We start from the raw sequence: 27,218 nt of genomic DNA on the forward strand, positions 1-27,218 counted from the left end.
CACAGGCATTTCAGAAAATAAGTACCCAAACAACACATGCTCCCAGCCAAGCCTGCTAGCTCTAGCTTTGGAGACACACCTCATGTAATAGGATCTTCCCATCCTGGCGGCAGGGAAGGGCTGTGACAGCCGAAGCATATGCAGCGCTTCAAAATCAGATGCTGTAAACAGAGAACTATTTGCATGTGTTTGAGGAGTAATACGGCAAATATCTACAGGCCGACCTCTGGTCGAGTCCACCCTCCATCATCGCTCCGCAGCAAGGCGAGCGTATTTTTATTGCGCGGCGGCCAAAGACGAGCCGCTGGGGCGAGGAGCGTGGCTGTGAGCGGGGAGCAGCAATCCGCGGCGGCGCCGCGGGCGAGCCGAGCCGAGCCGAGCCGAGCCGAGCCGAGCTGAGCCGCGGGAAGCGCCGCAGCGGGCGCGAGCGCCGCTGTCCCCCGGCACGGCACGCAGCTGCGGCGCCCGCGCAGCGGTGCCCCTCGGCCGCGCCGGCCCTCCCGCCCCGCCGACCAGAGGAGCTCACGCCGGCGCGGCAGGGCCTGCGCCCGGACCTGCCTGCAAGGGCTCCGTCCTCTCCTTCGCGCAGGGAGTGAAATTCCCCGGCGCTTCTCAATGCGAAGCGATCGCACGCAAACACCCGTCAACGCTGCAGGTGCGCAGCGTGTTCAGGCGACCAAAAGGAATCGCGTACCCAAAGCACCTCTCTTGGCGACGCTTACATCGAACTAGGACAATGTTGCTGATCCGGCTGCTCACCGGCAGATTACGGCAACCACGTGGCTAAATGCTCTAGCCAAAGGGTTTCCCAGGCTTGCACCACGGAAGACCGCCGCAGCCCGCAGCTTCCGTCGGGCAGCGCAGCAGCGGGACGCACGCTGCAAAGAGGCGCCTCCGTCCCAGGTGCCGCGTGCCGCAAGGGGCAAGGCGCTCGACCCGCGCGCCGCCTCGCCCGCGGAAGGAGCCGCTCGGCAAGCGCTCGGGAAGGGGCAAAGAGGAGGGAGACGGAAAGCAACGGAGCAAGCTTCCTTCAACTCTCGACTTTGCTGTATAATATAATCATTAGTGGAGCTTGTCCCGAATTCACTGTGTCATAGCAGAGGATTAAGAGTCATGCACGAATTCAGGCAAAGAAGGTTTAGAATCCAAAGGATTTATCTGCCTTGCAAAAATAAATAAAACACAAGCCTCCTGACAGGCTCCTACTGCCAAGAAGTCAGCTAAATAAGTGACAGTCCTCTAACTTTGCATTTGTAATTACGGATGTGCCCGTCCCCGTCCCTCAGCTGAGGCCGCGCTGGGCTCTGTACTTGGAGCGGGGGTTAAACCTCCCGCGGGCAGGAGCAGAGCATCTCCCTCGCCGAAGCCACAGCGCAAAGCTCGCCCCCGAGGGCGGCATGCATTCAGTGAATTTAAACGTAATCAGCCAATTAGTTCAAGTAAAACTTGCACTTTTTTAAAGCAAGTCTTAAGGAATGTATTACTTGGGCTTAGAACGCCTCTGTCCAATGCAGTTTGGAGAATAACAAGCACTTGACACCACAGACCAGAGTTTCGTCTGTAATTACGCGGCCTGCACGCAAGCGTTTCATCTCGGGGACAACGGCCGTGCTTTCCCGCTGATTCTCCTCCTCCGGGTGCTCGCCCGGACGGCGCGCGCTTCCTGGCCGGCGCGCAGGTCCGCGCCCGGCGCGTCCCGGCGGCCCCGACGGCCGGGCTCCCGCAGACCCGCGCCCCGGCGGCGGCGCGCTTTCCGTTGAACGCCGCCACGGACCTGCTTATCTTCAAAGCAAACAGGAGGAAAAACCCCAAACGCGTTTCGGTTGCCAGCCAGCAAAAACATTTCCTGCTCGTTTTCCGGAGGGCGACAGCGCTGTGCAAAGCGTCTCCTCCAGGTGCGGCAGAGCTCAGAGCTGGAGGAAAAGCGAAAGGCAAGAGCAGAAAGCCAGGTTTCTCTGCGTCGCACGGCCCCGCGACAGCGAGCACCAGCTCGCTGCGGCTTCACCGGAGACAGCAGCGCGCCAGGCCGAGCAAGCGCGGGTCAAATTCACGCTATCTGCTCAAGCGCCCTAGTTGATCCCCGGCCGCGTAGCTACACGGCAGGCGGTAGCGTCTGACGGGAGCCGCGGCCCTCGCAGACGAGCCTTCCTCCGCCGCCGCCACCACCGCCGCGCCGGGGACGGACCGGGCGTCCGGAGCAACGGAAGCGCGCGCCGACCTCGCCGGCGCCCCGCCGGGCGCTGATGCTCGCGGCACGCACAGAACCCGCCTGTTGTTTCTAAATGCTCCGCTTCTCACCGAGTAATTCATTTTCAGTATCTCCATCGACAAATTTCCACCAGGAACAAAAGTTCCTCATTCGGTGCCTGCTTGTAGGACGATCTTATCGCTGGCAATCTTAGGCGGTCTCTTTCAGCAAGGTCTTAAAGCGCTTTATCTGCTGCCTTCCTGGTAGCAAAATATGATTGAAACATTCTATTTATGCTCACTGGATTAAGGAGATGTTGCAAAACGGCACAAAACCTGGCAGATGTAAGCAAGGTATTACAGCTGCCCGGGCTGTTAAGATCTGAGGGAAAAGATCAATACGTGTTTCTGCAGTTTTGCTGAAGTTGTGCCCCTACAAAGTGTGTGGGGGGGATGGGGGGTGGTGTTTAAGTACCTGAAAATACATCGCTTCTCGGCGATATTCTCCAAATTCAAGTATAAAAGCACAAGTGATGCCTTATTATTCCGGCCGGATGCTAAATTAAACCCAAGTGTTCCGCTCACCCCGAAAAGTCCCTGCGAGCAAGCTGAACCACACAGCGCTCCTGGCACCGAAAGCACTCCGGAAGAGGGGAAAACCCAGCAACAACCAAAAAAGAAAGAAACCCAAGGTGTTTTCCTGCGCCCTCGGGCCCGGCCTCCCTCCGCGGGCACCGCCGCGGTCGCTTCCCAAGCCCCGATCGAGCGGAAGGCGGCAACGCGCCCTCCCCGCCGCTCGCAGCCCGCCGCGCGCGCTCGGGACGTTTGACCGCTTTTAAGTATATATTTTTCCCCTCAAATAGACCGAATACAATGGTTAGGAAATTTGACAGAAAACTATTCCGAGCCATTTATTGCCTTAATACGCACCTTTGTCCAACAGGCAGTTTTGACAAGAGCGATAAATTCCAAATTTATGTCAACAGAGCATATGTTGAACACCTCATTTCTGAGCTAAAGCGGCATGCTGCCCCATAAATCACAGTTCTGTTTGAAATGAAAGTAGATTACAGGCCTGTGTTATTGAGCAGTTAGAGCTATAGTCATATAAATCAGAACTTTTAACTCTAGGCGATCCGTTGTGCAATTAACTCAAGGGTACTTTGTCATTTCAAGGCTTGTGCGCAGACTTGGCAGGACGCACAGCTACTGGGGAAAGGCAAAAAAAAAACAAAGGAAAGGAAAGGAAGGCAAAAACCCCTTCTTGGCAGGGAAAGGCTTTAGCACTGCAGACTTTTGCTAAATACCTGTTGCAGTACTTAACTCGAGCAATAAAAGCGAAGCCCCGTAAAACCCCACGGCGCAGCTGCCACCGAGCCTTCGCTCCAGCCCAAGAGCACGTGCAAGAAACCAAAAGAGCATCAAACCTTCCCTGACCTTTCTCAGGAGCAAACACTAAAAGAGGAGTCCCACCTCGGCACGTTTCCTTGCTTTTGCAGTAGGAGCGGACGTACCAAGGGGCTACAACGGAAGCGCAAAACGCAGAGGAAACTCAGAAATTAGCAAGAGAACTAAATTCCCAAATGCTTCTCCAGCTACCGGGCACGCCTCAATGTCCTCTCTCCGCCAGGTCTCCCACAGCCAGCGTCAAAGCCCGCGCGCCGCGCTGGGGCAAGCTCAAGCCACCCGCCGCTTAGAGCGCGACGGGGAGATCGACCAGCCCGGTCCCTGGGGCCTGACCGAGTAAAGCCAGGTACAACAGTAGCGCAACAGCAAGAGCCCTGCACTGACTGCGAAAGAACAGAAAGCGACCGCACAGCACTCCTACCCGCCGCTCCCCACGCCTCGGCTGCGCGCCCGTTACCGATCCTCGCACCACACCTCAAGCAGCGCTGCATAGCATCATTTATACTTATGTGTACTTCTGCATGTTTTCCCACCTAAATACAGCCAAGTGAGCAAAATCATTGTTTTGCGGGGGTCACAGAGACCCGTCAGAGGCGCCACGGGCGCTCGGGGGACACGGCTTTGGCCACGAGGCCGGACGGGGCGCCGAGCCTTTGCACGCCGGCATTTAGGCACAGCCCAACAGCACAGGAAAACGTCTTTGGACCTCGGCTGCAGGAGACCAAGCGGCGAGGGCACGGCGAGGGTAAGCATTGCACTGGGAGCTTCGGTCCCGAGGCTGGAAGAAGCAGGGGCAGTATTACCATTTTGTGTGTGATCTGGAAGGTTACCACCCTTGTAAGTAGCAGCACTATAAAAAGATTCAGACTCTAAGTATTTCCTTTCCTATAAAATATTCATTGCAGTACGTGAGAGCCAAGTAGCAGAAACCTCAAGCATTTCTAACTTTGTACTGCAGTAATAACAGAGTTTTATAGGAGCCTTCTGATTTTATTTATATCAGGCTATAAATATGTTGTGCCATCAGATATAGAACTGTAGGCACATACGTACCCTTCTCAGCACATACAACGCGCAGACATAAAACATAAGTGGACGAAACAGGATCGGTGTGGCTTAGCATTTTAAATGAAATCGGGTTAAACAGTTTGCGAAAGCAAAAAAGGAAGAATCACCGACTCGAGCAGGTTCAGGCGGAAAAGGCTCCACATTCCTTTACGCTGCTTGCTGAGAGCCAGAGTATAAACAATATCTGCGTAGGTTAAGCTCACTTATCCTAATAAAACAAATCACCCGTCAGTTCAGATCGGCGGCCGCGTGCCTATCGGAGAGCACGTATTTGCTCACGAGACCCGGAGCAGCAGGGCAGCGCAAGGTGCCGGCTGCGTGCTGCCGTTTCCCTGCCCGGGTACCGTCCCGCACGGCACGGCACGGCACGGCACGGCACGCTGCAGCTCTCTTGGAAGCGCTGCAGCAGGCGAGTCGTGCCGCCGCGCTCCCTGCTGCTGCAGAGGACAGGCTCTGGCTTTCTCCTGTTTCCTTGTTTTTCTCACCCGACACTAAATACAGCCCACGCTGGAGGGACACAGGGACTCCTTCCTGCACAGGGAAGCATTGCCTCGGTTTGCCTCCACCGTGAGCACCCCGTGCGCAGGCATGGGCGCACGCACGCGGATGCACGCATGCACGCGCAGCCCCGCCGCAGCCACCCAGACCCTGCAACCTGCCTCGTTTAACCGGCCCGAGTTCGGGGCGCCCGAGCACGGGCTTCCCCCGCTTGGCGGGCCGCGAGCAGGCTTTTCGCCGGCTCCGCGGACGCGTCCGACCTCCCCGGCGAGCGCCGGTGCCGAGCCATCTTCCCCGCGCAGCGTTAAGAGGCACTTGATTTTCACCCTCACCTCTCTCGCCTCAGTAAATCAATATGAAAATCAATTCATCCACTGATATATTTTATCAAGATACATGCGGCGATGCCACATTTCATTTACAGTGCACATCTTGTGGAAAGCCAAGGTCACTGGATAGAAAACCGCCTGCAAAAAACACATTATGTACCAGCTGCAAATAGAGAAGTGAATGAAATTGGGAGCTGAGATGAGGAAGGAGCCGGGGGACGCAGCGAGCGCTGCACGGGGAAGCGCGCCCGCGCGGCGGCTCGCCCAGCTCGCTTACGGGCGCCGGGAGGCCGGGAGCGCTCCCGAGGCCGCGCGGGGAGCCGGGGGGAGCGCCTCGCCGGCGAGCGCTGCACACCGGCACGCCAGGGCGGGAGCAAAGCGCCGTGTACAGCTGCCGGTAAGCAGGAAGCGAGCGCACGCACCTCAGATAAGCGTGTTAGAGCTGCATCTCAGACAGGGATATTTCCCCCCTCCAACACGGCTGTTTACTACGTGCAGTGACCCTGGCTGGGAGCAGCCCAGCTTCTTTTATTCTTTTCTTCTTCCTCTTCTTCTTTTTCTTTTTTTTAAGAAAAGAGTTGAGAGAAGGATGCTAAATCTCCTCCTAGATCCTGCACGTAAAACAGTGCTAATAAACCCTGTAAAAGGCACGCTGCCGTTCAAAGTTATGGCACGTCCAAGGATAGCACATGCAGGCAACATCTTCCACCCAGATGCTCGAAAGCTCCCTCCTTGCAAAAGCGCATGGTTTTAGGCCTATCAACTGTCATGGCAGGAGCAAATAGGGCTGGAGAGCTTTATTTATTTATTCATTTATTCCAGTGCCCTGGATTCCTATCACCTCGCTTTGCTCAATGCTCCTTATTGCTCACTTGCCTCAAAATGAGAATTTTTAGCGCTTTGCAGGTTTTTGGGGTGGGGGCAGGGGAAGCTCTGCCCATGCTGGCGGCTCTCCCGGGGCGGAAGCGAGCCTCCGCCGCACCGGCTCCGCGCGCACGCAGCGCCCGTCCGGCAGCGCCGGCGCTCCCGCGGCCGCTGCGCAGCAGCTCTTCCCTTCCGCACCTCAGCCCAGGAGCCCTCTCGTCTCTCCCAGCCGAAACCAGGCACGCGGGACACGCGGGGGCTCCTCCCGGATGAGCCATTAATAAAACACAGCACCGCGCTGACCGCCGCGCACCTGCCTTACGGGACAGCTCCTGCTCTTGAGCGCCTACCCGCCCAAACGCTGATAAAACCCGCAAAAGAAGGAAGAAACGACGGGGGGAGCAAGGTCCCTGGATTCACCTACGGTGCCGCAGAGGCCAGCGGCAAAGCCAAGGGCAGAACCCGCCTCCTGCCCGCTGCAGCTGGAGCGGAGCAGCGCAAAGGCACCTCGGAGCCTGGGGTCCGGCGTCGGTGCAAGACCCCAGCAAGCCCGCCGGCGCGGTCTTGTGAAAAATCTCCCAAGGGTATTCTGGATGCAACCACTGCGTGACATGGGCCTTACTAGAGGTTCCACAAGCTACAACAACCGGTCAAAGCATCTGTGCTCCTGTTCTTCCAGGAAGCATTAATTACGTCTCCATCTTATCCCTGTGAATATCAGTTACTTGGGAGTGACACAAAAATTCCCAAATTCAAAAAAAAAAAAAAAAAACCACCTTGGTAAAGGAGTTTGAAACCAGAGACCAACCCCATTTTAGCTCTCAGTACTTTTCCACGCTAGTGTCAGATGTGCCTGGCTCTTTGTAATATCCACCTTGAAAACCCAATACCGCGGTCCCCGCTGCACGTCGTGCAGAGCGGCCAAAGTGCCTCGGCTGCGGCAGCTTTCCGCGGAGCGCCGCTGCTCCACGGCGGGCTCCAAGGAGTTAACCGACACGTGTTGCAACTCGCCAAGATTTGCTCCAGTGAAACCCCCGGGCTGCGGAAACGGGGATTTCAGCGATGCTGGAGCATTAACGCACTTTATCAGCAGCGCGAAGCGCAAGCACCAACGGGTTAACGGCTGCTGGTGCAGACAGCCCTGCTTAGAATAACCAGCACTAATTCAGCAGTCCAAAATCATCATCCATACTCTTTGGGCATCTGGTGACACTGATGTATTGAAAAATAAAAGAATAGTGCTTGCTTTCATGGGTTACATTGACCCTGCAGGGCTGCGCTTGGCATAACACTTGTTTTGACTAGTAAGTTGAGCAAACATGACATGGATGTCAGAGGTGCCAAAGAGAGAACTAGAGGAACTTATTTTTAAAAATATGAAATTTAAACAAAAAAGCAAAGTGACCTTAAAGCAGAATACATCTGCTGCAGCAATGGAGCGATTATTCACATGTTTTGATTCCTAATTCAGAAATAATAAGCGGTTCATGGAGTCCAAGTTTAAAAATATAGTCATCATCTGGTTTCCTTAGCAGCACGTATCCCATTGGAGCATTAACATGTTCCCCAAATTGTGCAGTGCTGGGCCCGTCCTTTCCCGAGCTTTAGCCGCGAGCGACGGGAAGGCGGCGAGGATGGGAAGCGGGGCAAAGAGGCAATGCAAGGGGCGCTTCGTGCAGCGCCGCGGGCGCGAGGCGCGCTCGCTTCGGCACGGCACGGCACGGCACGCGCGAGCGGGCGTCCGGGTGCCCCGAGTCCCCGCAGAGCCGGTTAGTCCCCGTGCTCCCGGCGAGGAGCCCACGGGGCTCCCGGCGCAACAGCCCGCGGCCGCCCCGGCCCAAACCTGCTCCCGCCGCGCAGCGGGCAGGCTCGGACCGCGAGCAGCAGCTGCACGCCCGCAGAAACGAGAAGCAAGCGCGCGGCCCGGACCCTGAGGATTTTTATAAGGTAATCAAATATGCAATAGATTCAACAAACTAATTTCAGGAACACACCTGGGGTCCTCTGATAATGTCAGTTGTGTCTATACCACGCGAGGATTAAAATTTCATAGAGTCACGATTTCATCAGTCACCAAACTACAAAGGATTAATTAACAGCAAGGGAAGAGCTCATGGGTTGCAAATACAGTCTTAAGGAAAATATCTATCTCTGCTCTCCAGATGTCAGCACATATATGAATAAAGCACTTTGATGAAAACACTTCCTTATTATCAGGGAATCCGCAATATTGTTTTTGCTGTCAGAATTAAATATGCTACTTCCAGTTGCTTCCAAACAACCTTCGGCCCTCTAGAAGCGCAGCGGGGCCTCCGTCCAGGCGCGCAGCTCCCCGGACGGCAGCGGGACAGCAGCCCCCCGGCCCCCAGCAGCCCGCACGGTCCCCGCGGGCAGAACCCTCTGCTTTCCCCGAACGGGGAGGGCGCCGGAGAGGCTCGTAGAGAGCATTGGGAAAAGGGTACTTAAGGACGAAACCAACGACCCTCGTCCCCCCCAGCAAACCCCTCTGCAACGAGGACGAGCCGGGCGGGGAGGGAGGCAAGGGCAGGGCGAGCGGCTGCCGGCACGCGGCGCCCCGCGAGCGAAGCATCGACGGGCTGCTCCTCCGCACCGCCGCTCCTGGGGAGGGCTCGGGAGACCCCCGCGCTCCCCGAGCCCCTCTCCCGAGCAGCAGGGCCCGTCTGCACCCTGCCGCGCCAAAAGCAGCGGGGCCGTTTCCTCCGCAAACAGGACGGCAGCGAAGCTGCACGCGAGGACCAACGCGACGCAGGCTCTCCGCGCGTTGCCTTGACCGGGCTGAGGCCGGCGAGAGCCCCTTGGCTGCACCGCCCGCTCTAAAATAAGACAAGCCTGAGCGGCGGGAAGAGCAGCAGGACGCTAAATAACTCAATCTGAATGACACTGCGCAGTCCCGCTGCTTCTCGCTACGTCCCACGTGGAAACAAGAGTACTTCATTAAGCAGCCAAGAGCAGCTCTTGCTAGGGGAGAAAAGGGAACAGCTAGCAAGAGGGGAACCGAAAGCAAGAACAAAACCCTTCCCCGCTTGAGCGTGTCAGCAAACACTTCAGCAAACGCCGGGGTGCCGCTGCCTGCGCAGCCCAGCCCGCCGGCGCCAGGCGCGCGACGCGGTCCCAACGCCGCACAAGCATTTACCCTTCGCACAGGGCGGGCTGGTTCCTGCAGAGTCCTCACAAAACCTTTCCCTTCGCTGCTCTGCTGGTGACTTTGGAAAGCGTGCAAGGGTCTGCCCACCTGGGCAGCAAAGGCTCAGGGCCGACCGTGGCCAGCTCCTGCAGCACGAGAAGCTGAAGAGCACCGAGCAGATACCGGCATCCTCTGCGGCACCAGAGGCTCCTCAGCCAAACTGCTGCGTTACAGTGCATACTCACACATGTGCTAACGTAGAGGCCCATTTTCCACCCTCTCAGCCTTGGGATAAAGGCTAGGGGCCAGGGAAAATTGCTTCTGCAAATACACCAAAGCACGCACCTATTTATTTAGAGGTGTTTGGGTTTTCGGCTGGTGCCAGGGCCGAGGCATAACACTTTGCTTTGTGCAAGAGCATGCCGAGCACCGGAGCTCAACCCCCTAGAGCAAGCACCTACGCTCAGCCACAGGGCACTGAGAACGGGCAGTTGCTGAAGTTTTTGTAAGGCAAGGAGATAGCAGCAGGTTTCCCTCGCCCTGCTTCCCCGAGAAGATGAATTAGCAAGCTGTCAGCAAAGGACAGCCAAAGCAGCTATGTTTCTGTAGAGGGGCAGTGGAAGTGTCTTTGATTAATGAAACCTTAATACTTGGCTGTTATACAGCCTTTCCTGAGACAGTCCCGAAAAGACAGATCCCCTCAGACAGACCTAAGATACCGCGATCTGTAAGGATTCCCCCAAAAGACCTCTCTCAACTGCGGTTTGTTTTTGCTCCGGAAAGAATGAGCTTTGTCTTTCCTGTTACTTCGCACCACGCTTAAAAGAAAGGCAAGAGGGAGAGGACGTGGTGGAGATCACCCTTCGCGCGACACAGCTGGTGCCCGGACGCAAGGAGCAGCCCGTCTCGCGCGAGGAAATCCCACAGCACTTGGTGCGCTAAAAGATGCGCGAGGGGAGGGAAGGGGGATCGATGCTTTCATTTTATTTTGTCTGGTAAAGGAGGTATCAGCTGTTCCCCCCTGCAAAGGACATAAGCTACAAACGTATTCCGACGCCTTCAGGAGCAGAAGCACTACGAAAACCCCGCGTGCACGCGGAGACATCGGAGCCGCGACGCTGCTCTCCGCGCTCGCAGGTCGGAACGGCTGGCGAAAGCTCCGCGGAGCGCAGAAGCGCAGCTCGCTCGGCTCGTGAAATCAGGGAGGAAGCCCGCCGCAGGAACCAACGAGCTTCCACCGCGGCCGTTCCTGGCCGCAAACCTCCCCCTGTTCCAAACAAATTCCCAAGGCGGAGAAACAAAATGCTTATTATCAGCATTTCATAAGCATGATTTCTGAAAATATTTTTACTACCGCTAAGAAAAAAAACTTTAAGATGTGCATGTGGAGCGGGAGAGAAAGGAGCATTGTTGCTCTAAGAGACTGACAGCTGGAATGAATGGAAAAGCTCGGCCTTGGTTAAAGTCCATCTGATAGCGAAACTTTCCTAAGTAAAACATACTTTTCGGGAAAGACTATCAAATCAGGAGGTGTCAAAATAGCTTGTATAAACCGACTCCCAGAGGAGTTTTCTATATTGCGTGGCACATGGTGGTCTCTGTATCTCATTCATGCTGTTTGACTTGGCTTCAGTTCCAAAACCACAAAAACATCTGTACCGAAGGAAGCAAGTGATTCAGTGAAATCACTCTGGAAACTTTTAACATACTTAGCGTAATCTGGGGAAGGAACAATGCACTTAAATGCTACTCGCTGGAAGAACGCTGCGGTCGGCGGCTCGCGCCAGGGCCGCTCACCCGGGGCTGCAGCGACGGGGACAAGGAGAAAGGGCAGAGGAAAGAAAAAATACTTTTTCCTTTGCTATTTATATAGAGGAGCCTCCTCCCTTATGCAGCTTGGCACTAACGTTAACCCTGGTGCATTGACACCGTGAGCGCTGCCCTCGGCTCTCTGCAAACAGCGCTATAATTAGTTTTACTCGGCTTAAAACGTATTTAGTTCGAAAACAAATAAATACGTCATGAGTTAGCCGAGTTATTACAGGCACAAAACCCTAAAGGCACGCTCCGCTCCCCCAAAAGATTTCAGCCAAAAGCGCGCGGCATACTTAACCAACCCCCCCAATCATTTCTGAGCTGCCCTTGCGTTTTGTGACCATCTTAAAAGAAGTTCTCATGATTAATTAATTCATGAATAGTTTCACCCCCCCCAACATGCACAACAGGTTCCATGCAAATGCTGGAGCTTTTAAATTATACTGTTAATGAAAGCAAATAAAGGCAGTTAAAAGGCAATTTGCTCAATTGGTGTTAATATTTAAGCACAGCATGCGCAAAAAGGAGATCGCAGAATCCAGTTTTTCCTACAGAAAAGTTTTAGCCGCAACTTTTCCTCAGAAGGCATCGACGGCACTTGAAGTCTTTGCATACATGGTCTCATCTGCTTTTAACCTCCCCCCGCCAGCGCCAGGAAGGCATTTCGTGGCGCCCGGCCCGGCGCTGGGAAAACCCCGACGCGGGCGGAAGCAGCGCGCCGGGCTGCCAGCGCAGCCGGTGCCCGATCGCCCCGGCACCGACTCCGCTGGCCCCGCGCAACCCGCTCCGCGCTCCTTCCAGCGCGGCTCGGCCCCGGCGCCCCGCAGCCTCCGCGGGCACGAGCGGGTACCCGCGGCCGAAGCGCCGGGCTCGGCCTTACGCCTCGCGCGAGGTAAGGGCGGGTTCGCAGCTAAAGCAGCGCCGCTCCGGAGGCTCCCGAAGCGCAGCCGCGAGCAACAAGAGCACGGCTAACGCTCGCCTGTCGCCGCGGCCCGACTTTCGGGAACGTCACGTCTGCTAAGTTATGATGCTTTCGTACAAATGCACTCTCAAAGCGGAGCTGCCGCTGAATAAGAACTCGGTTTCTAATGGCTGGAAATATTTTGTACACTCTGCTGCTCCCTCTGAACCCCTTTGTCGGGGCGAGGCCTTGGAGCTGGAGTGTGCACCAAAAGACCATCTGTAGCCACCGTCTTTACACAGAAGTTTAAATAGAAGGATGAATGAGCACGGGAATTAATGAATGATAAAGCCGTATGGTCTCAGTCAGCCTCCTACGCTTGTATGCGGTATTCAAACCCTCCCAGCCTTCTGCCACAAAGAGAGGCTTCTAGGCTACAAAAAAAGGAAGAAAATGGGAAAAAAAGAAAGAAGAAAGAAGTGTGCGCGCGCGCATACACAGCTTTCTAAAAGCACAACCAGCAACTTGCCCCAAAGTGCCCGCGGGAGCATTCTGCTGCAGTCTGGGGGAGCGCGTGGTCGCGCCAAGCAGAGAAGAGGGGCGTTCTCGCTCGTGCCCGTGCCCCCCTCGATAGCCGGGGAGACCCCAAGAGCTCAGATTCAGCCGTGCGATGGACTGGCTTTCCTTACGAGCAAGCGTCTCCAGCGCGATCCCGGGGGATCCTCGGGATGGGGGCAGGCAGCCAGCTCGGCTCCTTGGAGAGAAACCCAGGGAGCAGAAAGAGAAACCTGAGCGACCAGGGAAGCAAAAAGTGGGGAAAGAAAAAAAGTCCCCAAAGTCTCCAGCGCGGCTGGGGGAGATTCCACGCGACGCTCGGAGAATGGCGAGGACTCAGAGGGACTCTCCGGCCGCTCGCACGGGTGAGCTCGGCCCCGGCGCCAAGCATCAACGGGGCGAGTGAGGATGAAACGCCCGGGACCTTCCTCCTCCAGGGGCTGCAGGGGGATCGTCCCGCCCGGGAGAAGCTTCCACCGCCCAAGGTTAACGCGGGCACGAGAAAAGCACCGCGCGATATCGGAACGCTGCTTTTATTTTAAAAGCCGTCATGTGTAAAGCATTAGTGTTTTTGAAATTGCATTCTTGAGTTAATTAAATGGACAATCTTTTATACATAAAAAGTGGAAGAAAGCAATTAAAAGCTAAACGAGGAGAAACTGCCTTTTCAGAGTCGTGTGCTACCTCGCTCCCTTTGTATTAGCTTCTGGCGCGCGCGAGCGCCTCAATGGTGCCACTGTCCAAACGCGGTGTTTATGGCACCCTGGGTGACAGTTTGAGCAGTATTTGTCTTCCTTCTAAGCTTACCTATGAGATTTAGCATAACAAAAACCCTCGCTTGGGCAGCGTTTTGCAAACAAACACGGAAAGGGAGGAAGAGGCCGTGGAGCGGCTATAGGAAACGGGAGCTAAACGCCGGCGGGGGCTCCCGGGACCCCGCGCAAAGCCCCGGCACGGAGGCTCGCAGGTGCTCAACACGCACACGTGCTGGGGGCGAAGGCCAAAGGAAACTAACTTTGGGGGAAAAGGGGGGAAGAAAGAGACGTCTCACCCCCTCGGGTGGCGGGACACCCGAGGCACGCGCCCCGCGGTTCCCGCGCTCGCGGCCCCGCAGGGACGTCGGTGCCCGCCGCGGCCGGAGCGGCCCTCTCCCTCCCGGAAACACTACACCTTTGATCCTGCTGATTTTACAGCCTCAAAACCCTTTCGGCGCAGCTTTGCATATATTATTTTACAGCTCGGGAGCCTAACGTGCCATGCAACACACGCAGACAGTCTCACACGGATCTTTTAACCACCCGCAGTAACGAGGTGGATTCATCGTGGCTACATTTACGACTCTTTGAAAGTGAATTTGCAGTTTCTTTTCTTGGACAAATTGGGGGGGGGGCGGTGGAAGAGCCATATATCACGTATAATTTCCCCATAATAAACGATAGGCAAGAAGTTTCCCGGCACAGAAATTGTTTGCCAATATTTAAGTCTGCTATTATACTCGAATGCTTTATCTTCATAAACACTGGCGCAGCTCCAACTTCTGAAAGAAAAGGAAGGGCTGGAAAGGCAGGAAAAAGATTCATTTTCCAACCTATTATAAGGAGGGAACCGTGTTTTCATAAGCAAGGGCCTGCTGCAAAGCACCGCAGCGGTGGCTGAATCACTCTCTGCTCAGGCTAGAGAGCAAACTTTGAGGGAGAAGAGCGAGATGACGTTTCCAACTTCTGCTTTTTGCCAGATGTTAAATGCAAAGGGGAGCGCAGTAAGGAACGGCTGGCAGCCAGGAATTCTGCTTTTCAGGATTTTTGATCCCTATTACGACAACAAATTTGCTAAAGAACCTGACTCCATCGATAGAGGAGCACTGCTTGCTCTGCAAAGTAAAACACAGCAAAAAAAGAGAGGTGGCAGAATACTTTTTTTCCTGCAATTTCAGTCATTGCTCACTGCAATGCTACCTAGAGCCTCCATTTTCCCCTACGGAAAAATGATTGTCACACGGTTCAAGAGTGGTTATCTTACTGCCATAAAACCCCGACCTTCGGTTTGAGGAAGGAGGTAAAGTTCACTATTGATTAGACCCACCGTAATCTGTTTAGAATTGCTATTATCTCCGACTTCATCTCGTAGGAGGCGAGCAGCTCTGCAGAAGCGCCGAGGCCGCGCGCCCGCCGCGGAGCACGGCGAAGGGCGGCGCAGGGGGAGGCGGGAGCGCGCCGGGGAGCGCGCCGGGACGCCGGCGGCTCGCAGCCCCCGCGGGCTCGGGCTCCCTCCTCGCCGGCGGCGAGCCTCTGCAGCGCGCCCGCAGCAGCCGCAGCGCCGCTCCGCTCGCCCGGCTGCAGGCGGGTGTCATAAACAAGCAGGCACATGGCAAACATATTGATTCCCCGGACCTTATCGCGCAGCAACCAGTGCTCAGTTACCAGGCTACTTTAATATGTAATTTACTGCAAGAAGGGAGAACACGGCTGAGGATGGCTGAAATATTTACTGTAGAATTGACGGGAAGGTTGCATGCATATGGATGGCTCGCTGCACTGAGTCGGCGGCAGACACGAGGGGAGAGACTCCATTTGTTGCTTCTAGCAGTCGTTAGTATTTTCAAACTATTAAAAACCCCCTCTCTGCCGCAATAAACTGTTTACGCAGATCCTATTAATCTTCTTCTGCAACTCTTTACGCTATGAAAATACAGCCTCAGCTGCCCGCATTCTCCGGCTCCTGCATTTAAATCCAGATGCTCGGTCTCCGTCACAGCAGAGCCCCCGAAACCACCTCCACGCGCCCCGAGGCCGCCCGCCGCAGAGCCGGAGGCGACGGGGAAGACGCCGGGCCGCGGGGTTTCGTGCAAGACCTAACGCGTTCGCACAGAGCGGGGAGCCGTGCAGAAACCCCCGTGTCGAAAGGCCGCGCTGCGGGGAGAGGTGGCGCGCGCCGGCACGCCGGGACACCGCGCAGCGGCACGCTCCGTCGGGGTACTCTGCAAAACCCAAACGGGGGCGAACCCTGCGGCCGTACCCTGTTGGAGCTGGCGTTCTCGCAGCGTAAACTTTTAAAAAATCCTTTTTGTACCGTGTCTCTGAGTAGATCTTTTGGAATTTACAAGATAAATACTGGTAATTTGATTCTTATCTCCTTCAAATCCAATTCTAAGCCAATTCTAGGTAAAAGGACACTAATTATAGCCTCCAGGGAAAGAAAAGGTAACCTATCAGCGAGAACACACTCCAAACATTTAAAAGGTATGGGACATTGAAAACTTAAATAGATTTCAAATCTGCTCTCACCAGAGCAATAATTTGTTACGTGGAAATTACTCTCGGCACCCTTCCGACGCCCTGGCACGGCCCCGCGCCCTCCGGAGCGCCCGCGCCCGGCGCCTCGCCGGCGGGAGGGCCGAGCTGGGAGCGCGCCGCGAGCGCGTTAACGCGGCGACGCAACGTCGAGCCGGCGCCGGGAAAAAGCCGCGCTGGAGGCGAGCTCCCCCGCAGGACGCTCCGCCGGGAAACGCCGGCACCGGGGACATGGGCGCCCCCCGCCCCGGGGGCACCGGCACGGCCCTTCCCAGCCGCCCTCCCTCCGCCGGCTGCCGCAGACCTGCACCACGAGCTCCGCCAAAACCCTTGCAGCAGGATCAGAAACCCCGAGCCGCGGCAGCAGCAGGTCAGGCCGCTTTAAAAATCGTCTTTTTTGTCAAAATCGGGGATGCAAACGTCTCCTATCACCACGCCCCCGTGCTTCAGCCGCTCCAGCCTAGGCGACCAGAAGTGTGGTGATCCGCACGCGTCTGGCACACCGGCGAGCGCAGCCTGCAGCGGCTTCCGAGCGCTGCGCCATTCGGAAACGACGTTTTTCTTGTCCCGCGCTGAAGGGAAAATAAACTTATTTAAAAAAAAGAAACGGGAACAGAACTGGCTCATTAGTTACTCGCAGTGGAAAACCTTACCGCAGAAAAGCCCAGCGGCCGGAGCGCGCCGCAGGCATTACGCCGAGGCGCGCGAGGAAGAAAAAGCCCCGCGCACAATGCGCGCCCGGCCCCGCACCATAAATTAGCTTAAAGGGAGGAGAGGAGATGTCTAAACAAACACGAAACCCTTCGGAGGCCTCACGCCGCCGCCCCCGTCCTCCGCCGAGCCGGGCCGCGGGTTACAATGAGCCCCTTCACCCGCCGCAATGCCCCCGGCTCTGTGCGCGCGCTCGGCGGCCGGGAAGGCCTGACTGAGCAAACACAGTACCCTTTCAGGGGGGATCCTGTTTCACTCGCCCCGTGAAAGGCACTACTGTAAATAACAGCGGCCGGCTTGACCCGCCCGCCGTGCCCGGACCCCGCGCCCGCCCCGCCGAGACGGAGCCGGCCCGCGGGAACCGTCGCGCGGGAGCGCGGCGCATCCCGGGGACGCCGGGCAAGCACCGCAGCCGAGCTCCGAGAGCGCCGGCGCGGGCAGGCCGGCGGGAGTGGGGCCAGGAGGGCGAACCTTCAAAACTGAAGGCAATTAGCAGGCGGACACACGCTCTGCTGAAAATAAACAGTCCCCTACCACGCTGAAAAGGAAAAGGAAAAAGAAAAAAAAAAGCCCCGCGCTCGGGGTGGCTCTGCTTCTGCCAAACCGCGCGGGCGAGCGCAGCGTTTCGAAGGGGGGCTGCGGCTAGCAGCTTCCGCGCGGGGCCGGGCGCGGGGCCGGGCACGCCACGGCGCCCGGCGGGCGGCCTCTCCTCGCAGCCCATCCTGCCGGGGCTCCACCAAAAGCCACTTCCCCGACCGAATACGTGCTTCGGGGCGGGGGGAGCCCGCGCAGCGCAGCGGGTTTGCTAGCGTAGCTGCACCGCGACGCCGAGAGCCCGCTCCAAGGGCGGACTTATGTCACGGCGAGGAAATGCCAGCCGCAACACGGACCCGCCGCAGCCGGCTCCCCCCGCCGCTGCTGGGGCAGCCCTCTCCGGGAACAGGGGGGAAAGCATCCAGAGCACGTGCAAAGCGGCGGCGAGGCGAAAGCCACGCGTAGCCTCGGCACCGGGGACGCGTCAGCCAGGCGGCACCAGCGGCGGGGCACGTTCGACCCACGAACGCAACGCGGGCTGCCGTCGTTTCAGCAGCAGGGAAGTTTCCATCGCTCGCTTCAGGTCGGCGGCCTATCGCTTCCCCTCGGCCGCATCCGCAGGTAGCGCCGCGCACCAGGCGCGCGACCGCCGAGAGGGGAGGAAGGCGGCCCCCCGCACCCGGCAGCCTCGGCCCGCGCCGGCAAGGGCGCGAGCGCAGGGGCCGCGGCGCGTCGGCCCCGCGGCCGCTCGGCACCAAACCCGGGGGACGACGCCGGCCCCGGAGCCGCGGTGCACGCGCCGGCACGCCTGCCGCCCCGCTGCGGCGGGGGCCCCGCGGCTCTCGCCCCTCTAAATAATGCATCTACCAGCCCTAATTAAGGCAAGGCAAAGCTTGATATACGTTTCTCCGGTGCTTTAAGTTACGTCTGGTTAGACACTGAGAGAAGAGCAGCCTCTAGCTAAGGGTCAGATAAGCCAAAAATCAATATCCGCGACTGCCTCTGCATCCTTAAACCCGGGCACCCCGCCGCAAGCCGGAGCTGCCAGAGGCGCCGGCGCCGAGCCGAGCCCTGGGACGGGACGCGCCGGACACGGGCTGCGCCGCGGGCGGACGAAGGCAACAAGTCGTTTGCACTTTTTGCATGGGGAAATCTTTGCTCTAAGCTGAAATTTTCCTGCAGAAGGCCGTTTCTGGCGCGCTCCTGCGCAGGGGCCCTGGGAGCAGCACAGGGCCAGCCTCCACCGCTGTGGTTTGCCGCGAGCGGGCCGCTGCCGCGGGACGGGCAAACAGACAGCGCCGCCGCACAGCGCCTGGCGCCTCCCACGCGGGGCGGCTCGCGCGCGCTGCCGGCGGGAATACCTGCGCCCGACACCGCGAGCGGGCGCCGAGCGCGCGGCAGCCCCGGCGCCGAGAGCACCGGGGCTGCGGTTACGCAGCGAGCGAGGGCGGCTGGCACGGCCAAGGCTCTTCTAAGGCGCGCGATGCAGATAAGCACCGCGATGCTATTAAAAAAAAAAAAAGAGAGTGCAAAAAAAACCCAAGGAGGTAATTCCAAAACACATATTTGCATTCGTATTCCCCACTTCCACAACTGGCGTTGCAAGAAGCGTTCACTCTCCACGGGGACGTGAGCCTGAAGCTCGGCGGCTTCCTCTGCGCCCCGCGCTCGGAGGGCTCCACGGCTCCCAAGGTCGTATTTTCTCCCCTGCTTCCATGCTAGAGTAAGTCCCAACAAAGCAGCGAGCAGCCGCAGCCCAGGCGAACGAAAAGGCAAGTATGCGTCGTGAAACCTGGAAACCGAAGGCTGCTCCCCAGAGCCCGACATTTCCACGTGCGCGCACTTCCAAGATGACAGAGGGGGCTTTTGTTGGATTATTTATTTATTTTATTTATTTATTACTTTCTTTTAACATATAACCTGTGCCGTGGGTAAACCTAATTCCTGAGGCTCGTAGCATTCACAGGTTTAGTTTGTATGCTCCCAAATTAGTGCAACCTGTCCTTAAATACCAAAATAAAAAACACATAGTAAGCATTCCGCTTTTATTTATGTCACCCATGGTTTCAAGCAGAATGAATCACACTTCCTCTTTAGCACCCCTTTCTAATATGATTTACTATAAATAATGCCTGCAGAAAGGAACGGTGGAAGGAGAGCCAGGGCAAAGCCCGGAGCCGAGCGCCCGGCAGCCCGGCAGGGACACGGGAGCACTCCCCACGGCAGCGCCGCCCCGCCAGCCGAGCACGGCCTCCGCGACCCACACGCCGAGGAGGACGTAAATCCAAACGCAGGCAAACTGGGCGACAGTCAACATTTGCAATTTTGTGTATGAGCTACGTGCCACCTTTAGGGAAACCGCTACGGAAACCGCGTGAAGTTAAGAGCCAGTCCCCCCCAGCGCAACAGGGACGATTTTCAGCCTCTGCAGGGCCGGCTGTGCCTCCGCGACGACGGGAAAGTCGCCTCTGGACCGGCGTCGGGCAGGGGGGCGAACCTGCGCGCGGCTCTGCTCCGGAGCCGGCCGAGCCGCGCTCGCGCCGCGTCCCAGCGCCGACGGCCCGCGGCAGGCGAGCCGCGCGCGCAGCGCGGGTAGCTCTAGTTGGGCTGAACGCACATCGCGCCGCTTCTGTTTAAATAGAAAAATGTTTCCTAAACTGCAAATTGCAGGCTTGTTTATTAAACAGCGTGCCAATAAAACGGCAGCAAGATTAAGGAGGTCAATGGGAAACTAAACTAGCACAGTGGGACACGTATCCAGCCATAATCTACTTAAAATCAGTTAAGAACACTACAGCGAAAATGATATAGACTGTGCTGGACTCCATCCAAAACGCACAGGCTGGGCCGAGCGGCTCGAGCAAGCGGCCGCGGTCCTGCAGCCTCGCTCCCAGACTCGCCCAGCAACGCTCCCTTCCCCAGAAAGGGGGCAACGAGAGAGGCGGTCACGGGAAACGACGGAGCAGGTGGATGCTCTTCTAGGGAGGAGGAAAGAAGATCTGTGCTTGAGAAAACTAGTGATCAAACAGCGTTTATTGCTCTTGTAAATATACCTGGCGCGCGAAGCACAGGCTGCTGCCGGAGTTATCAAACCTTTCCGGTAGCATGCAGCGTTCACGAACAGCAAGGAGTGTCTCCGGACCGCCTTAAGGCAGACGGAGGTTACCGCGGCGAAGAAATAGGTGACGCGCCCAAGCGCCCCACAACCGTCCCTTGCGGCCAGGGTCCGACCCAAGAGCAAAAACAGACATCGCTAACGAGCGGAAAGAGCTCGCGCCCCAGAGCCCGGCTGCACGGTGCCTAACCTTTCCGTACGAGGGCTCTGCCCGCCCTCGCTGGTTTTGCTCGCTCAACGCGATGCACAGCCCTTCCTTTCGCACGTACTACGCACCTCTCCTCTGCCCTAGTTTCTCGTAGACGCCATGTGCTTTATTTCAGCGGAAATCTGCCGCATGGCAATTTTCCAGTTGCTCCTGCTGGAGAAAAAAAAGCAAGTTTCCAGGGAGAGGAGCAACAGGACTGGCGATACCTCACCGGAGCACGCAAGCCGAAACCGGCACGCCGCCCCTCGCGGCGGGGCTGCTCCGGGGCCCTCGCCTCTCTGCCGCGCGCCTTCTTCCCGTGCGCGACCTGGAGAAGCCCAAGCACCCGCCGAGCGAGCGCTCGCTGCAGCTCCGGCGGCCCGGCCCCCTCGGCACGGACTCGGCGCCCCCAGCACGGCTCCGGGGCCGGAGCCCGCGGCTCGCGCGCCCGCTGCCGCGGCAGGCATTAAAGGCACCATAAAGCACTTAGGTGCCTAACGGCAGCCGGGGGAAACCGGCAAGCGGAGTGACACAACCCAGGACTGCCCAGCTCCGAGGAATGAATGGAATAGGCTAATTTACACAGGAAGTGAGCACTTACCAGACCCTTCATCCTAACACACAAAACCCTCTGCCATATCTGGAAGCAATTACATCCAGTTAACATGATCTGCCTGCCACTAAAATTAACTGCAACCAGAAATATTTTTCACTTCTGCAACAGGAGATGCCACGGCCCCGTGTTTGGCTGCCGGGAAATATTTAGTAATTACTCATTTAAAGTCTCTCTTGAAGCTGTCAAGGAGGGAGAAGAAGAAAAAAGGAAAAAGCAGTAATAAAACAAAATTCTTGCTAATTATGAACAAAAAGGAAAAAGCAGATCATTTTACTATACACAAAGAAAGCAGATGTGCACACACCAGTGCGGCTACGCGGCCGATGCCGCACCACAGCGAACGCGGCTGCGCCGATACCTTGTCATAAACTCATGGTGCCATTCTGCACTGTTTCCACGCTGAGGGCAGGAAGGGGAAAAAAATAGATTTGATAGCATCACCCACGAGATGCTGCAATCTCACTGAGGATTTTTCTGCGCGATCAATAGATACCAGTTTAACCTATACCACTTTACAAGTTAGAACAAGAGCTGGGCAGGCTCTGTAAAGCTTACTGGGTTGTACGCGAAATTAAAAGTATGTTTCAGGGGGAGGGGGGAAGGAAAAAAAAAAAAAGCATTTCCCCTCGTCCCCAGCCTTTGCAATCAGGTTTTCAACACTGAGCTTCCAGCCCCAAAGTACCCAAATCAAGGGATTTGCTGGCACGGACCCATGGGAAAAGGGCCAGTTTCGAGGACGGTGCCCACGGAGCGCCGCGGTGCAGGGCACGCGGGGTGCCCGCTGCACCCCTGGGCCCCGGGCCCGCTCCCGCGCCGCCGGCCGCCCAGCCCTACGGGGGGAACTTGCTCCGCCACGGGTATCGCCGCGCAGGGCGGCCTGCCAGCAGGGAAGCTGCAAAAATAACTGCTGGGAAAAGGGGCTTGGAGGGAAAAAAAAAAAAAAAAAGCAAAACCCCCCCCCCAAGCCACAATCTGCCGGTGCACTGGGAGGAGACGCGCCGAGCCCTGCTGGGAGCGGGGTCTCCGCCGGGTGCAGCCGCCCCGGAGGGGCTGCAGCGCAGGGGGCATGGAAACGGTTAAGGCCCGCAGTGAATAAATCAAAAGTTCAAGGCTGCGGCCCAGGGCGGCGCATTCCCCCCTCGCCCCTGACGAGAACCAGAGCGAGCCCCAAATCCCCGGCATCCTGCGCGGGGTCCCGGCGGGCGCGCGGGGCCGGGGCGCGCGGGGTCAGCGGGCGGCAGCCCTCATTTCCGGAGCGGGGCGAGCGCCGCGGCTCGGCGGCGCTTCCCGCCCCGGCCCCGCGCCCTGCTTCCCATTAGCGGGTTACGACGCCAGGTGCCACTAATAAGCCCCGTCAGCGAGAGCCGAGAGCTGCCGAGCCTCCTCCCGCCTCTGGAAGCAATCACGGGCCGCGCTCGGGGCCGCTTCCCCGCTCCCCTCGGGGCTCGCCCGCCGCCGAGCCCAAACCCCCAGCGCCTGCAACGCGACGAACAAGTAAAAAGCAGCTACTGCGTCGGGCCACCAAAATTAACACTAATAACATCTCGCAGGGCACTTGGGATCTGATTTATCACGTTTATTGCTTTAATGGTACGCTGCATCTGTTTCTCGCTGTGACACGTTGAGCGGTGCCAACGTGCCTAATGGCATTAGCGTTGCAACGCTCGGCTAATCCGCTCGAAGGCGGGCGGAGGAGAGGCTGCGGGCGGGAGGCGACAGCAGCAGGACGCCCCGAGGTGCCGCGGCGTCGACGCCGCGCTGGGACCGGGCTCGTCCGGCCCGGCGGCTGCCCCAGCGCGCTGCCGGCCGAAAGCGATAGCGCTTTCCCCCGTAGTGCCCGACCTCACGGCGAGGAGCCGCTCCGCGCCGGGCGGCGGGCCGCTCTCTCCGGGAGCCACGGCGGCCTTTCCCCGGGCAAGGGTGCCAAGGAAAGGCGCTGCCGATCCCTAGCTTGGCGCCTGCGGTTAGCAGCGACGATCAATACTAGCATTAGATTAACTCTGAACTTTTCTGAACCCAAAAGGAAATCTTTCATTAAAAAAAAAAAAAATTAAAGAGCCACCAGCTCAATATCCACTCGATTAGCCAAAATCACAAGCTCGGTGGTAAACAGGAAAAAACGGACAACTGAGCATGCTGCCACGCGAGCGGCACCGAAAGGAGCGGGCGCTCCGGGAAGCTTGGCGGAAATCCCGCGCTGTGCTCTCCGCGCGTGTTTCCCACGCTACCGAGCACGGCTCGCGAGGCTCTGGGCTCCCAAACACCCACGTGCGTGCGCGCAAGTAAGCGTGCACACCGAACGCACGCGCTCCCCCGTGCAGCCTGAGCCGCAGCCGCCGCGCCGGGGTGCCTTCGGGCCAGGGTGCCGGCAGCACCGCGCCACCTCAGTGGCCGAGGATCATCCCACCGGACCTCCCGCGCCGCGAGCGGAGTGGCTCCAGCAGGGAATTACCAATCCCAGTGCAGTGTGGATGCTGTTTAACGGCTCCATAAATACAATAAGATCTCGCAAATCCTCTCACAATGGTAATTTTCACCACGTATTAGAAAGCAAATGCTATAAAAAAGCCACATGAGACCTTGCCTGCACACAAACCACCTTGGATTTAATTTTTTTTTAGAGAGCTTATTTGACTGTTGCCCAATCTCTTTTATCATGGACAGCCTTGCAAATCAGGGTAGAACTGGCTTAGAGGACCTGGCTTCCCTGGTCTGTTCCCTGGCAAGTTCTCCAGCACGAGGCATCTGCTCCGAAAGCAAGGACGGCCAAACAAAGTTTGGCACCGGCGTAAATAACGGGCTCGGAAGGCACGCAGCCCCAGCGGGCGCCAGTCAGCCCCGGGCTCCGCTCGGCGCCCGGAGGGCAGCGCGGGGCGCACCGCCGCACCGCCCGCGGAAATCAACTGCCGCGCTTGTCAAAATAAACCCGGGGGGTCCGGCCACGCGGGGAGGGGACGGGGGCCGCACGCCCCTCCTGCCCTTCGCCCCGCGCCGGGGCCGCGCGTGCACCAGGGGAACAAAGGCGCCGGGGCCGCGGTGCTCCGCGCCGTGCCGGTGCTCCGCGCCGCGCCGGTGCTCCGCGCCGCCGCTCACCTGTGCTGCTCCACCGCCTCGTTGTCCGGCAGCTCGGCCCCGCACACGCTGCACGGCTCGCCCCCGGCTCTGCTCTCCGCTTTCATGCCCGCCGCCAGCTCCCCCAGCTTGCTGAACAGCTCCCGCTGGATGAAGCCCTGCGGCAGAAGCCCGCCGTAGGCGCTGAAGTCCACGGAGACGGCGAGCGCCGGCGGCACGTGGAGGGCGGCCGCCGCCGGGGGCGGCCCGCCGAGCACCGAGTCCGTTTTGTGCTTCGGCAGCACGGCGTAGACGCCCAGGGGCTCGCCGGCACGCTCCGGCCCCGCGGCGGCCTCGGCGGGCGGCTCCGCGCCCTCGTCGCGGGCGTAGTGCAGGTCGCGGGCGCTGGTGATGACGCTGCCGCGGGTCGGCGTGCCGGGGCCCTCTCTGCTCCTGTCGTCCGGCTTGTCGCCGGCGGGAGCGCCGGGCTCCGCGGGGCTGCGCGCCTCCTCCACCTGCATGGCCTCGGCCGGGGGCTCGGCGAGGCCGGGGCGGCGGGCGCCGGCGGGGCGCGCGTCCTCGGGGGGGGCACCCCGCTGCAGGGCGCCCTGCAGCAGCGACTGCCCGATGCTCATCAGGCTGTCCACCGCGGCCTCGGTGGGGCTCATCGCGGAGAGCCCGAAGGACGCGGACGCGGCCGGGCTCTGCTCCGCCGCGGCGCTCTGGCTGGCGAAGGCGCCCTCCTCGCCGGGCTGCCTGGAGGTGAAGAGGCTCTTGAGGTACCTCGGCTTCCTGTCCTCCTCGTCCTCAGCACCGCCGTCCGCCGCCGCGGCCTCGGCGTCGTTGTCCTCGGAAGCCTGGATGGTCTCCAGGATCTTCAGGCACTGCTCCTCCAGGTACTCTATTTCGAGGATCTCGGCCGCGTACAGCAGGTCGTCCAGGTCCTCGACCTTTGCCTGCAGGGTGGCGGTGTAGGCGTACTCCAGGATCTGCTGGAAAGTCTTTGGCGAGAGGAAGTCCAGCGTGTAATGCTGGCTGTTGCGGTGGAAGAGGATCTCGAACATCTTGCTCGTGCACGCCAGCACCGTCCGGTGAGCGTGGAACTCCTGGCTGTCCACCATGATGACCACGTCGCAGAGCGTCCCCGCCAGGCGCATCTGGTTGGCTTTGTGCAGCAGCCCCGTGGGGTGGCAGGGGTTCTGCAGCTGTATGCTGCCCATCTTAGTCACGTCCATGGCGCTGCCCAGGCTCGCTCATGAGGCTGCCTCGCCTCCGCTCGCGCCGGGCACCAGCTTTGTGTGCCGACTCGCTGCGGAAACAAAAGGCGGCGGGGGGAAGCGGGGAGGGGGGAGAAAAGAAAAAGAATGAGCGGAGCGGAGCGCGGCGAAAAGTTTGCGGCGCTCGGCGCGGCGGCCCGACGGCGGCGGCGCCCGCCGGGGGCAGCGTGCGGCGCGGCGCCCCCGCGGCGCGGGCTCAGGGCGGGCGGCTGCTGCGGCAGTTCGCACTGCCCGCTCTCATCGCCGCCGCCGCCGCCGGCCGCGCCGCGCAGCAAATCACCGCGGCGCCGGCCCCGCGCCCACGTCAGGCCGCCCCCGCCCCGCCCGCGCCGGCCCCGCCGCCTGGCGCCGCCCCCGCCCCGCCCCGACGGGGCCCCGCGCCGCCGCCGCCGCCCGCTCCCCCGGGGCCGCCGCGCAGCGCTCGCCTCCGCCTGCGACAAACATGGAGGCGCCGGGGAGCGGGAGCCGCGCCCGCCCCGCCCCGCCGCGCCGCGCCGCGCCGCCCCCCGGCCGCCACCTGCCGCGGCCCGGCCGCGCCGTCGGGGCTGCCCCCGGGAGCCGCCGCCGCCGCCGGGCAGCGCGCTCGGCCCCCGCGCCGCCGCCGCCGCCCCTCTCCCCAGCCGGCAGAACAGCAGCAAACAACAACAATAACGATGATGACGATGATGATGATGATGATAAAATACCCCCCCCCCCCCCGCACACAAGCAGGAAAGGTCCCGGGGCCTCACGAGCAGCAGGGAAGGCGCGGGGGTGCAGCAGCCCCCCGCAGCAAGCCCAACAAAAAAGGGGCCGACACCGAGCAGCAGCCCCTCCTGACACCACTAACATCAACATTACCAGCGCCGAGGATCGCAACGGGAGCGCCGCGGGGGCGGCCGCGCTCGGGGGCGTCGCGGGGCGCAGCGGCGAGGGCCGCGGCGCCCGCGCATTTGAAGGCCCATGTCTCCACACTCCGGAGAGGAGAGAGATGTTCAGGGGACGCGCTGCGCTCGCCCCGGCGGCTTCTCCCTCCCCGGCGGCGCGCGCCGGGCGCTACCGCAGCTGGAGTAACAGCTACGAGCGGCATTAGCACAAAGATACCCTTGGGGTAAAGCGGCGCAAATGTAATCTAAGGAGAACGTTATAGGGAAGTGTGTTTATAATTATAATGGGATTTAATGTACTTTGGGACCAGATGATAGCAGTCATTTAACAAGAACAGCCTAATAACAGAGGCCTCGTAATGAAAGGCGACAGCGCTTAGGTGATTAGAGAAGTACTATCGTGCAGCATCCACAGCAGTACAGTTAAGGGGAGGGCATCAGGCACCCCCATTTTTCAGGGGTCATAACTCTGCCACTGTAATTGGCAGAAAGCTCAAATTTGGAGCACCGTCAGTCAGCGTGAGTGCTATATAATTTTTTTGCCTTTTAAATTACTTAGAATGGCTTGAGTTCCCCCCCCACACTTTTAAATCAAAATGAATGGGGGAGGGAATAGCAAGACAGCGCGGTTTCAGGTGTTTGTTTACCCTCCTCTAACTTTTAAAAGGCTTGATTTCAGAACTGGAATTTTGCAGACCGTTAGGGGTACATTTTTAGTGTAGCTTGCATGAAATTAAGCTGCATGAGTCCCATTAGCAATAATGGAAATCCCACGGCTAAATTCCCATGCAGCATCCTGAAA

General features: G+C 58.8%; 1 protein-coding gene across 1 annotated transcript in view; it reads right to left on the reverse strand.

Moving 5' to 3' along the window:
• Window positions 1–25,704, reverse strand: part of ZBTB16 (zinc finger and BTB domain containing 16) — a 58,807-nt gene extending 33,103 nt beyond the window's left edge. Inside the window, exon 1 of the mRNA XM_062594563.1 lies at window positions 24,316–25,704. Within this exon, the coding sequence (XP_062450547.1) occupies window positions 24,316–25,508 (1,193 nt within the window). The 5' untranslated portion in view covers window positions 25,509–25,704. The remainder of the gene's footprint in view (window positions 1–24,315) is intronic.
• Between the last annotated feature and the right edge of the window lie 1,514 nt (window positions 25,705–27,218).

Source organism: Rhea pennata, chromosome 24 (genome assembly GCF_028389875.1).
Source record: "Rhea pennata isolate bPtePen1 chromosome 24, bPtePen1.pri, whole genome shotgun sequence".
Classification (NCBI taxonomy): Eukaryota; Metazoa; Chordata; class Aves; order Rheiformes; family Rheidae; genus Rhea; species Rhea pennata.